The sequence below is a fragment of the Eleginops maclovinus genome, chromosome 11 (assembly GCF_036324505.1).
Source record: "Eleginops maclovinus isolate JMC-PN-2008 ecotype Puerto Natales chromosome 11, JC_Emac_rtc_rv5, whole genome shotgun sequence".
NCBI classification, from domain to species: Eukaryota; Metazoa; Chordata; class Actinopteri; order Perciformes; family Eleginopidae; genus Eleginops; species Eleginops maclovinus.
This window is the reverse complement of record NC_086359.1, coordinates 16,087,825-16,101,824: the sequence shown is the minus strand read 5'-3', so window position 1 is coordinate 16,101,824 and position 14,000 is coordinate 16,087,825. Positions and strand designations below refer to the sequence as shown.

The 14,000-nt window shown below is 39.3% G+C and overlaps 1 protein-coding gene across 1 annotated transcript; it reads right to left on the bottom strand.

Annotated features, from left to right (window-relative positions):
• Positions 1–714: 714 nt before the first annotated feature.
• sim2 (SIM bHLH transcription factor 2) lies at positions 715–13,192 on the bottom strand. Its single transcript, XM_063895994.1, has 11 exons — positions 13,003–13,192; positions 9,277–9,359; positions 7,651–7,740; positions 7,318–7,426; positions 6,234–6,319; positions 4,887–5,086; positions 4,484–4,590; positions 3,166–3,313; positions 2,588–2,741; positions 2,161–2,461; positions 715–1,310 (listed from the first exon to the last, which is right to left on the bottom strand). The coding sequence occupies exons 1-11, from the start codon at positions 13,175–13,177 to the stop codon at positions 715–717; spliced, it is 2,049 nt and encodes a 682-aa protein (XP_063752064.1). The 5' UTR covers positions 13,178–13,192.
• Positions 13,193–14,000: the final 808 nt, after the last annotated feature.

Here is a 14,000-nt window from a genome sequence, read left to right as displayed (position 1 = left end):
GAAAAAAATTAGGTTCAAGCGTTTACAATGTTTGGATCCTAGGTTTGGGTTGAGTTGACTAATAATAAAATTTAAAAAGTCCTGAAAACACTGTATTGCATATACTGTATATTCTGCACTGAAAAAACTGAAACGCTGACTTTAATTAAGTGTATTGTGTCAACAGATTACACATAAGTGTTTTAGGTTGGTTGAAAGCAATAATATTAAGTTTAAACACAAATGATTTGGTTCAACTTAATATGTTTGCTTTAAACTAACCTATACTAATACAGTTATGTGATATCTGTTGAAATAATACATTTAATTAAAGTCGACGTTACAGTTTCTCAGTGTATAGAAAATGTTCAAGTTCATCTCATATATGACAGACACAAATGAAGGAAAAAAAGCTGCAATGTCCTTAGGTGTGTAGAACTATCCTGCAGATGTGCAACATGCTTACACTGAAAAACTACTTTAATAATTTATGTCAATAATTTCACATAACTATTAGGTCATTTGAAAGCAAAAATGTTAAATTGAACCCAATTATTTTTTTTATTCAAACTTAATATGATTGCTTTTAACTAACCTCATAGAGTCATGTGAAATCTTTTGACATAATACATTTAATTAAAGTCAACGTTTCAGTTTTTCCAGTGTGTGAAAGGTAATGGACCCTGGGTATTTGAGTCAGAGCTACAGCTTTACAGTCCTGATATCTGTCCTGGGTCACCTCTCGTTGGTGATGATCACGGATGTGCCGATGTAATGTGGGATCTCTCTGTGGCTCTCCGGGGATGAGCCGGAGCTGTGAGCGTCTGCTAGATGACTCAGTGTTGTAAGAGAGCCGTGTTTACCCAACACTTTATGGAAGTTCAGAGACATGTATGGAGCCTGGGCCCCTCCCACCAATGTCCTCCTGTCCTCTTCTGCAGACCTGTGCTGCAGAGGAGCAGCTCCGTCAGAAGGGTATGGGTATCCTGCAGCTGGGGGGCCGTAGGGAGCTTCCATCATACACAGCCTCCTCCTCTGCTCCAGCACCATCTGCAAACCCTGCTCACCTTTACCCAGCACCACGCCACTGAGCAGGGGACAGGCGTGGCCCCGGTCACCTGAAGCTCCCTCATGTTGGAGCGCCTGGTTTGAAGCTTTACTGTCTTTGGTGCCATGATGACGGGGGTGGGAACAAACGTCAGACACCTCGCTGTGGATGAGTGTGTAATGTTCGTAGGGCTCTTCCTTCAACCTGCTGGTAGAATGTGAGTTTGTGGAACAATCCGGATAGATGTCATCAGGGAACCTGCGGTCAGCTGCCATCCCGGGGCCTAGGGAAGGAAACAATCAAAGGTGGGAGAAGTACTTAGATCTTGTACCTAAGTAAAAGTAGAAGGACCAGAGTGTAGGAATACTCAGTTACAAGTAAAAGTCCTGCATTCAGAATGTTACTCAAGTAAAAGTACAAAAGTATTAGCATCAAAATATAATTTAAGTACCAAAAGTAAAAGTGATCATTATGCAGATTGGCACATTTCAGAATAATATATGTAATATGTTTTGATTATAATTATTGATGCATTAATGTGTTTATCAAGGTTGTAAAGGTTGAACTTTACTTTTTTTTTTACTGCTGGCTAGCATGTGAGTTTAATCCAGGTGTAACTAAAGTGTTTATCTGATCTATATCTTATATCTGAAAAGTATCTCAAGGAACTTCACATATGTTGTTGAGTAAAAGTACATTATTTATCTATAAATTGTAGTGGAGTAGAAGTGAAAAGTAACATAAAATAAAGTGCAAATAGCTCAAAAGTACAGTAGTTGAGTAAATGTACTTAGTCACTTCATACCACTGGAACCGATACTCGTATAAATGTCCAAAATATGTTCAAACTGGCAATACATACAGTATTATTCTCTTTGTTGGGGCCTTACATCGATACAGAGCCAGCATTCAGTTAGAAAATCAAGCACTGCCTCGCAATACTTGGATCTTCTATGTGCATAACACACATGTTAAACAATAATAAAATAGAAGGGATGTCTAGGTCTGAATGCATCTCCAAAAGAATCTCAACTCAAGTAATATTGATCATCTGCTCCAGATGTAGGCAGAATAGTCAAAATCCATCAAAAGTTCATTGTTATAACTTAAACTTAGTTGGATGAAACATGTACCTGTGTATCTATTGGGTGCGGGGGGGCTGCTGATGTTCCACCCCACAGAGCCTCTGCTGTGCAGCGAGCCGATGATGTGCTGAGAGGGGTGGCCGGAGCGAGGCAGCGGGCTCTGGGGACTGTAGGGGTAGTGCAGGGACAGGTTGTAAGGGGGACCGCAGGGCACCTGGCCGGCTTCAGGGCTCAAGCTGGAGCTCTTCTCCCTGCAGGGGTTCAGTGGGTACTGGGATCTCTCCTTCCACACCCCCCTCTGTAAGGAGCAGTTGGAGCGCTCTGGCTGGAAGAGGCTAGCAGCCTCCTGCTACCCATAAACATGGTTACACACTCAACATCTGAATTACATGCACGGATGATTTTTCTTTAAGAGGAGGCTCAAATCATTTTCCTTCACCTTTTGTTTACTCAGTAGGCCGACAGGAAGTCCCGCCTCAGGATAGGGAGCTGCTCTTACTTTGGGCTTCATCTTGACTGCTTTGGTTCGGAGGTGTTTGCGGGGGTCCTGAGGGGAGGATAGGCTGACACAAGGCTTAGTGGCTCGGCTCTGGTCTTCAGATAACTGCAGCTCCTTGCCTTCAATTTCACTGTGTGGAAACAGATAGTCTTTCAGTGGTGGAATGTAACTATGTATGTTTACTCAAGTACTGTATAAGTAGAATTTTGAGGCAAGTTTTTACTTTTTACCACTAAATTAAAAAAAGATATTTTGTTACCAGCTGCTTTGCAGTTAAAATCCAGACATTTAATTAACTGAAAAAATCATTATTATTATATTATTATAGGTTCAGCTACCCAGCAGTATATCAAGTCCTTTGAATAATCCCAACTTTCACCAAATGCAACATTGATATTAATACTAGTAAAAAAATGTACACAAAAAATGCTTTAAATCTGATATTGGCCATACCAGGAAATTAGTACTTCTACTATTTGTACTTGAAGTATTTTTTGATGCCTATACTTTTGTACTTTATATAAGAAAATAAGAGGTGGAAGGCATCTACTCACGTGAGGACGTAGTTGACACTGACTATACAGTGAGGTCTGGAGGAGCGGCTGTTGTGGACGATGGTGGCGTAGCTCTGCACCCACACCCAGCCTCCATGCTTTGATAACATGCGGTAGTACTTGGTGGTGACCTGACCCTTAACCAGCACTACAGGAAACACAGAGATCAGAATTAAATAGAAACATTGTCAAATCTGACATCGGTGCCTTAGAATCACACAGGAAGGGCCTCTTTTTATAAACTAGCATTGTGCAACAGTCATTGAGTAACTTTAGACACCTGTGGGCAGCAGAAACAAGCTGTGAGATAACTTTGACATCAGTTTACATGGGGAACTTTAGAGATGCAACCATTTCAATTTAAAACTAAAGTCTGACCTGCAAAATCTGATTATTTGTTTTTGTAAATTAACTGTAGGTGCACACATCACAAAAACAGATCAGCGAATATACTATACTATAGACTGGTCTGTTTATGTATACCAATTGTGCAACAGAAATGTCTACAAACCCCTGAAGCTCTATTTTTTATTCCAGGCATGTTTCATCATTGCAAAAACCTTCCTGTTTTTTCTACAATATATGCGAGACATCAGAGAACTGAATTTTATGTTATGGCTATCTGAGTAGAGCAAAAGCCCTCATTCAAACTGGTCACTAAAGACCTGGAAGACCTAAAAGATTATGCAGGCCAACTGTTACAGAACAAAAAATTACAGCTTTTTACACACTGCAGCCTAACCACATCTCTCTGTTTTGATCAAAGCAGTCCTGTAGCTATAGGAACTCGTCTGCCAATCTAAGTGATCCAAGGTTGCCTACATCATCTCCCAGCTTACTGGTAGAGGCAGGGACTAGGCCACTGGTGGATGAGAGAGAGAATCTCCGGTCTGGGCCTCGGAGAAGCTGTTAACCACCAAACTCAAGAGAGATTTAATCATTCTAATCCAGGAAGAGAGGCAGCTCAAGGCCTGTTTAACCTGGTTCAAAGACGGAGAAGGGTCAGTCACCATTCCATTGGGTCCCAAATTGTAGGGGCTGAAGGTAAATGTGATTAATTTACCTTCAGCCATCTTAAAAAGCCCTGTCTGCAAGCCCTAAATCTCCCACACTATCCTTTATGCCCTTTTAATGGATGACTTGCTCTATCTCCTGAGCCACATCCCCATGTGGAATTGTATCTTTTGCCTAGGAGTCATATGGGTTTGCTGGCTGTTTTTCTGATACATTACACTATGTATTCATTCATTGTTGATTTGTAACTAAACTAAGCCTTACCCTCCCTCCCAAGTCGGACTAAGCATTTTGGATGACTCACATATATGGTGAGCATAGCGCAGATGGAAAACGTCACAGGCATGGATGTGGTGGTAGAGCGTCTTCTCTATCAGGTCCTGGGGCTCATATCCTGTCAGCTCTGCCACCCTGGCTCCAGCACATAGGGGAGAGGACATAATCACAATGAGTTCAATTAAACAATCTAGCAGTCCAAATTGTTTAAAACAGATAACTATTTCATATTGTGTAGATATTTTATATTTTTAGAACATGTTATATTATGCATGTGATGTAGGGGGTTAGGGTTAGGGTAAAGGTTGTTGTTTGTTTTTGATACTGATTATATGTGACGGTTCTTATGATCGATACAGGGACCAGCAGGAAATCACAATATCATGGCTTTCATCTTTCTTTACAACTGCTCAGTAAAGCGTCTCTCCTACCTTGTGTCCAAGAAAATGAGTTTAAGGTCTAGGCTGGCCCGGAACATGAACATGTTGCTGTGCAGTTTGATCTCTGTGATACCACTGGGGGGCAGGGAGTGACCGACTGCCACCAGACCCACAGTCTGATAACTGGATTCATACAGCGCCATGTCCATCATGTACTGACGCACTTTCAGGTAGCCGCTGCAGTGGATGACCTGGGAAACCACAACATGACATCAGTGTCATTAAAGGAATTCAGAGGGTCAGAAAGAGTGTATCCTTTTACTTTCTAAACCAATGTTCAAGAGCAAACCGTTTTTTGTTTGTGGCCATATTACTTATGCAACTTCAGCTGCCAGTTGACCCTGAACTCGATTGCAGCTACTGCCATGTAATCTAACAATGTTCACAATTTAAGTGAACAAATGGAAAATATTCTTTGTTTATTTAAACATGTGTTACTCAGATGCCAAAATACAACTTATTGCTGGCAGCAGCACAGCCCTCTTAACCGGACTTTCCAACTCAAAAAGTCACATATCAGGCCATTTTTGCAGCCACTAACTGCTAACCCAGCTGGCTCTTTTTGTTCCATTGTTTTCTTTCTGTAACGGCACTCCTTTAGAGGATGTGCTAACACCCAATTGGTAGTGAATGCATTGATCTGTCTCTATTTTCTAAATATTGCAGTAAAAACAGGACTGTTCTGATGCTTGAGACGATAGTAGCATTTTGTCAGCAAAGAATACTTAGTTTTATGATAGAACATGATAGACATGTTCTTCATGAAGAAACAGTGGTCATGTTAGAGGAGAACTTCTAATATATCGAATACACATTTAAATACAGCCACAGATTTGTACATTTATTTAGTTTTATTTAGTTTCTGATACCAGCCAGGGCAGCTCCGCTACAGCCACATTTTATAATATAGTGTTAACGTAACCCATATTGAAAGATAACATTAGTTTAACAGCTTTACAAAACACCAGCATATAACAAATAATGAGCACACACAACCATGCATCCACTTTTCTACCAGTTTGACATGAATATGTAATTTAAACAAGCCAACATTTCTCTATTTCCCTTCAATGCTGTATCTGTCTTTTTAGCCTCTGCCTGCTCTTTCACCTGTTGCATGATAAATCACACAGATGTGTTTCTAAGGATTACAAGGGTCTCTATTTATTGCAGTGCTTGGATAAACATCCGACCGCAGCTCTAGTTTTATTTAATGAATATTCCTCAACGTAGCCACCTTCTGACCAATGAATTGTTAATGCACTCATTTTAAATGGAATCCCTTACAGACCCTCAAATAACCAAAAGTGACTGCAACAATGCAGGGGCTGCACCTACCTTATATCCTCCACATGTCAGTCCTGCATTCCGTTTAGCAAGAACACACTTCATCCTCAAGAAGAAGGAGCGCTCTAGTTCATACTCTGTCACACAAACACACAAAACAGAGGCATTACTCACATGTTGAAGTATATTGTATTTTCACAATACAATATCCCAGGGATTTTCTTCACCAGTTACATTTATTTTTTCCTAAAATCATCTAAATCTTTGCCTATAAGTTTTTACCGATGTATATCAAGTGTGCCCCTAACCGCAGTAAGCTCTACCAGTGCAGTAAGTTGCAAACCCAAGCCTAACCCAAATGAAAAGCTATAAATACCTCCAGCTCAGAATGTCATCTGTAATACCGGGAGACACGTTCTGAAACATTTGTGATGCTAACACATGGAAAAGTATTTATTTTGCAGGCCCATTAGTCTAAAAAAACTGTTGATTGAGGTACAATGGAAGCTATAAGCACAAATGTGATGCTTTTGAAAACTACTTCACTTAAATGACACATGGATAAAGTCTGTATCGCCTCTCCTTAGCAAAATAATCATTTCCAAAAATTCTCCAGCACCATGGAAAAAACCTGACAGGGATCACTTCAAGGTACTTTAAAGTGTTGGTCTGTCTCTAATATATGCATGTTTCAAATAATGGTTCTCTGTGCTGTTGAGATACATATGAAAATATACAGTGCAGGTGCAGTTCCTGTTCTAAACAGGCCGATTGCTCCGCCTCTGGTTCTGCTATTCCAAGAACCGCTTATCCAATACCCTTCACTGCATCCCTCGGGTCCTGAGCAATATCACCACCAAGTGTGATCACATGAATGGTTGCTAAGAAAATTACTAATAAATACGTCCTGTAGATCTCCAGGCTTTCCCTCTTTATCTGTTGTTGATGTGGTTTCGTCTCAAAGGTAACCCGGGATTTGCAAAAAATTGGTCAGAATTAAGACATTGACTTTGAATAGTCAGAGATAGGGTTAGGGTTAGGGTAGGTCAGCGAGTCTTGTCCGAGTTTCAGACAAACGGACAGGATATACCACACCATGTGCACAAGAGCCTGGAGCATGAGGATGTTTTAGTACCTGGAGAGAAGTGATGATGGGGGGGCTGGCAGAGACCCAGCACTGCTGTCATCTCATCATGGTCTGATGGGTGGATGTACTCAAATATACTGTTTCCTGTTAGCTCCACCTGCAACACACATATTTCCAGCTGGTGTTCGGAAATGTTGTGTAGTGAGCAACTATATAACTAACTTTCCAAAATCAAAACATAAAATAGAAATGTATTGAATCCATGAACAAATAATATTAAATTCAATTTCTGCTTCATGAAAAATGTGTTTGACCGTTGCTTGTTATATGTTACATTCACATTCTTTTTTGTCTTATGAAATTCAGGTCAGAGGGTCTTACCTGGGACAAGCCAAGGTGGACCGATGCTGTTTCAGAGATGTACATGATTTTGCCGTCAGAGGCAACAACAAACACAAAGCCATCCAGAGTCTGAGGAAGCGGAAACAAGGTAACTACTGTCAATCACAAATGAGTAATGGTAACAATTTTAATTGTTACACTTCTGTGCCAAAAAATAATATTCTGTATGATGTAAGCCAAGCCTTATACATATTTGGTCTCATGTAGCCATTCTGCGGTAGCAATTTTACTCGTTAGAATAGCTGCTCATTTGCCTTCCCTCCCATCTGTCCTGCACGCTGTTAACTCAAACTGCAGGAAACATGCTTTCTGTTTGTAATGCATAGTGACATAACAACAAAAATTCTGTCTAAATTTGCTAAAAGATCTTCTCAATAACAAATTGAAAATTGGTACAAACACAAAAATGACGAGTCAGATTAATTCAACTATTTTAAACCAGAAATACAGGCAATTAACATTTTAATTGAACCGTTTTTAAATATGATCTGTGTTTATAGGAAAACACCTAGCAACTTGTTGGAAATTCGCTTTAAAAATGAAGTGTTAAACAATTATTATTGTAAAAAATACAGCATTTAAGGGCACAAAATGTGTGCAAGAATGTATTATTTGAGACTTCCCATCAAAGCACTTGCCTTCAGATAAGAAGTGTCCCTGTGAACCAGTTTTTCATGGTGTCCAATCTAATGTATTCAAACCCGAACAACATTTCTAAATTTGAAGACAAATCTTTTTTTTGCAAATCTTTAACTTTGTACATCCAGCATACAAACAACACTGTAATATTATTTAATGTGCACAAATGATCAACAATTTGGTCGATACTTGCCCTGATTTTTGAGTGTAAATTGAACTCTTGAGCACTTTCCGCCTTCACTACCGCACATACTGTAGCTCAAAAGCCGCACATATTATAGCAGGCCCATTGTGCTTGACACTTATAATTACACATAAAGTACCTACAAGTTATAAGGTATGTATATATATATATATATATATATATATTTGTATTTCAATAAGTAACTGTAATTATCCATGTAATTATATATTCATAAATAATGCAGTTCAAATAGATGGTTGGATAAGAATCAAGTATGAGCAGAAACTTTGCAAAAGTAAAGCCTGTCTGTAGCCTTTTCAAAAATATAGAGGAGAATTTTGTCCTGCACTTGATAGGTCAAAATTAGAGAGCTCATGTGTCTTGAAAAATGTAGGTGATGTCTCTTTTAAAGCCTTTCTGAACATGCTGAAACTATCTATGGTCAGAATAACTATCTGCAGTTAAATAACACCTCAAGGCCATGAATAAAATGAAAGTGAATGTGATTTTTAAATGAACTTGAATCTTTAGTAACTGAAGTGACCAAAATCTTAAAGAACACAGAACAAAGAGTGCACTCTGAGCACTGCTTGCTGAACCCCACTCTAACGTAGCATTACATAGAGCAGCAAAGCAACATTTAAACAGCACAGCTTACACGCATACAGCAATATCTCTCAGTATTTAGCGGCAGCTTCATGCAGCACATCATAGCATCCCACAGAAGAGTAACTATAGCGGTGTGTGTCAGAGCAGTGCAGTGTGGTTTTTCCTGTACTGACTTGTAAAAGGTGAGAGCCCAGCTCTTTAGCCATGCTGTCCAGAGGACTGAACCTTGAGGTCTGACCCCATCCATCGCCCAGACCTACGGAGAGAGACACACACGAGAGACAGTCAGGGAGACAAACACTCACACTCCATGTATCATGCACGAGTGTGGAGATAAAGACACACTCACTTGGATTCACAATGAACATGCAAGTTTGACATTGTGCACATTTAGGGCAAAGAGGGCGGCCCTGTGAGCACTGCTATCATTTTCACAAGGTTTAAAATATATATATATTTTTTTTTACTTTGACCCTTATTATTCCAACTTCCACTGTGCTAACTCAATAAGATTTCCACAGTCCCACTGAAATATTTAAGTATAAACGACACGTATCCTTTAAGAGCGTGTGGTACCAGGTTGCACATTTTAAATTATAAGATTTTACATTTATATAATTACACGTTAATCTGCAGATGCTTTTATCCAAAGCGACTGACATTCAGTAATGTCGACATGCCTACAGGAGCATTTTGGGGTTAAGTATCTGGCCCAAGGATATTTGGACATGTTGATCAAACCACTGACCCTCTGATTGGTAGAGATCGCAGTCGCATAGTAAGATATTATCAGAATAAAAATCAATCAATCCCAGTTCCCAGCCATTTCACATTGATGCATGATGTATAATCCAAGTCAGAAGATTGTATGAAAAAAGGACGATATGAGAACAATAAGCCAGAAAGTAAAGTAATCCGCCTGCAGGCTATTCTCAGAAGTCAAATTTAACTCAGGAAAATACTGAAACAGGAACAGGAACATTCTTGCATATTCTAACCTGCTATATTTCCCACAAATTTTTGCAATTGTGACTTGAATCATGCTAACTCAATTGTAGAGATTCAGGCCAACAAGCATCTTGCCTGTTTCTGTTGTGATGGCCTCTGCAGAGACTTTTTAAATGAAAGTTCCACAAATGACCCATTCACCTCCAATGTATTTGACTGAGCACAAAACTATGTGCATTCAGCGATACCACTAGAAGTAATTCATGTATTTTCATAATTTGGTTGATTTGACCTGCTTATTGACCACACCAATATTTTCTTGGTCAGGTATGCTTGTTAGCTTGCTTGTCAGGCTTAGTTGGCCATGGATACAACTGTCTAAAATGCAAACCAGCCAACCTTTCTGCCTCTTTCCAGTCAGTGACACTGCTAATCCAAACTCTTTAGTTACCAACGTCAGTATTGAGACAGATGACGGCCCAGCTATTTCTTGCTCATTCTTTACTGTGCATTTTGTTAAATTGTGGCAGGTTCAGGTCTGACTTATTCATTGAATGGATGTTTAATTTATACTGCATGAAATATAATTTGCATGTATTACATATAACATAATATAAATAGTTAACATAAATCCATATAACCCCAAAAATATTCTATTATGTAAAATCTTTGTCTGCAAAAGTAAAAAATGGAGAGGTAGTAATATTCATAGCAACTGTACTTTGATATAACAAAGTGTTTAAGTAAATACTTATATTTTCCTCTCTGAGAATTACATTATCATTAGTAAAGTATTATCAAATGTTCTTGTTTGAAACTTTGATTTATGTTAATATACGTTTGCCCCCAAAAGAATCACCCACAATTGCACTATTCTGTCCTTAACAAATGTTCATTGCTGTGTAAGTTTGAAAAATAATTAAATTAGTTAACCCAAATTAATATTTTAGTCTTTAAAATAATCGTATCTTGATAATATTTCTTGAGCTACTTCAAATTGGTAGGCACACATCGTTTGCTGTAGGCTATGACTGATGTTCTTCTTCCCATAATAACTCTTTACAAAATTAATAAAATAAAAAATAAAATAAAAAAATACCAACACTAATACCAAAGGAATGAAATCACTCATAAAGTCAGAGTGAACAATATCAAATAATATACTAAATATGCAAAGACTGAGAAACTGAAGGCCCTTTACTTTGTCGCCGTTCAGTCCATATTTCTTATTTAATATGTTTTTATTAAGCGCGTCGTTTAAAGCGGGTGGGGGGATTTATTGTTGTATTTCTTTGTGGAAGCATGTTTATCAAATAGCAACGAAATGTCTCTGCAGCGGAGTTAAAGCTCAACAAGTAGCCTTCTGTGCTCCGGTGGATCCGATTTTCGCTTGCTGCATTCAAAAATAAACCAAATAATGAAAGATACTTCGTATGATCACCTGCTTTATGCCTGTAGGATACTGCTGTCCCCTGGTTTAAGTACTTCATTGTCAAATAGCAGTAGGATATTATGCTGCATATTTGCTGCAGATGGTTAAGTCATAACGCAGTAAATGAAGTGCGTCTTGGTTTGTTTTACAGCCTATCCCGTGTCCCTCCGCTCTGCATTATGGGGTTTTATGGGGATTATACGGCTACAAAATAATTCACCACAAATGGATCCATGCCTTCCGGGATCCCTGGCTCTATGATCGTTATATTTCCCGGCTCACGGAGGAGTGCAGGCCGGTGTCTCCGAGCTGGCCCGGGGAGCAGGTCCTGCTGACGGCTCCTCTCTGAGGTGGCCCGGCCACAGGGGCCCGTGTGTTCACTCTGACTTTATGAGTGATGACAGAGAGGAAGGACTATGTTTTCCTGCCCTCTAACCTGCCCCACTGCGGCTCTATGCGGCCTAATGAAATAATTCACCTTGATGAATGAGTGAGGCGGCTAAAGTAGACATCAGCTTTTAATCAGAGGGGAAATAAAACCAACACTTCGAAGGCACCTTCATTAACAGAATTGGTGTAACAGCCCGAGATTATGATTGAGTGAAGGAGCAAACTTTCACTTTCCCTGCGAGGAGGACTCAGTCTGATTCTGCGGCGTAGAGTACACTCATAATAAGCAAAAGGCAGCAACTAAAACGTTTAATTGAGTATTATATCCCTCAGAAAGATGTGGTTAAAAGGTTTCCAATTTTTTTAGCAAGTTATCTTTGTGAAAACGATAAGCAAATGATTTCAGCTTTTTTATTTTTTTACGTAGCCTACTAACTTTGTATTTAAAACTTGATTTAACTTTATTTATTAAGTAGGCAATAGGCACCTGTCACAAAAACGCTTGTTGGATATCATTGGCGACAATATAAATTGTTAATAAATTACTTACTTTGGAATCTACTAACAAGGACAGCGTGGATATCCTGATGTTTCTTTCTTATTATTGCGGGTATTTGGTTAACTTTAACATGGTATTTTGTTAATAAGCTATATGTAACGCATTAGTCAATTATTTATTGATAAAGCAAGGGAGTATGTTTTCATCCCCATTTTGATGTTAAGCACTTAAGAGACACAGTGTAAAAACTCTTTGATATTAGAAGTTAAAAGACACACGGAATTCCAGATGTAAACCATAACGAACAGCTATATTTTTAATGAAAATAAATACATTTAGTTATGTATTTGAAGTTTAGAGTTGTGTATACAATGTACGCAATTAAAATGGAAATAATTAAATAATCATTCTGTTTGTTTTTCATAATACCCTCACAAATGGCGAAGGTCGGTAATTTTTTTTGATACTTTCAGTTGACTATTGAGTGTTTATTATAGGGAAAACATGTTGTATCTAATTTGCTGTATTGTTTGTGATTCTTTCCGTTATCTGAAATGTCAAAGACCCCTGTTGATACAGTGATAATAATAATCAGTATAATAATAACCCTATCTCTCCGGTTGTTCCTACCGTCGGGGAACACGGCCCGCATCTTGAGGTAGCTGCTGGTCAGCCGGATGATGGAGGCCTTGTCCAGCTGGGAGGTGATGGCGGCGGGCAGAGGCAGCAGCTTTGCCAGCTCATAGAACTCTCCGTTCTCCTTCTCTCTGCGCGTCTTCGCCGCGTTCTTGCACTTTTCCTTCATCTCCGGAAGTTTCAGATAAAATATTCTTGCATACAAGTAAGTCTCCACGGAGCTGTTAAGACTCATGTAACAAACAAGCCACAGTTCATACTGACGGATGGAAAAGTGCTCCTCAAGATACAAAATTTTAGCAGAATCCAGAGAGCAGACCGGACTATATGCGCGTCGCCGCTCAGCGCACTCTGGACAGAGAATTAAGAGCATGGGTTAGAACCATTCTTAAAGATCGGTTCCCAGCTTCACCTGTTCATAACACACCAATGTGCAGAAAGCTGAACGCCACGTCCACTGTGCCGTCACTTCTCCATCATGTATTCATCCACCAGATGAATCCGTTGCTCTCCGGACATTGCGCAGAGACTCATGCACTGACACTAGATGTTAGATGGGTTATACTGAAACACCCTCAGATACTCTCTCTCTCTCTCTCGCTCTCCCTCTCTCTCTCTCTCTCCCTCTCTCTGTCTCTCTCTCTCTCTCTCTCTCTCTCTCTGTGTCTCACTCACTCTCTCTTTCTCTCTCTCTCACACGCACGCGCGCACGCACGCATGCACACGTACACACACACACACACATACACACACACACACACACACACACACACACACACACACACACACACACAAACTGTATTACCAAAGCACATTGAAATAGGTGGTACAGTACACATTCAACATTTAGCATTATTATCTAAAGTAAAATCAAGGAAATAAAATATCTGATGGATATTATCCAAATAGAAATAATAATAATACATTTTATATATAAAGCACTTTTTAAGGTATAAACAACACACTCAAAATATATAAAACACAACATTATC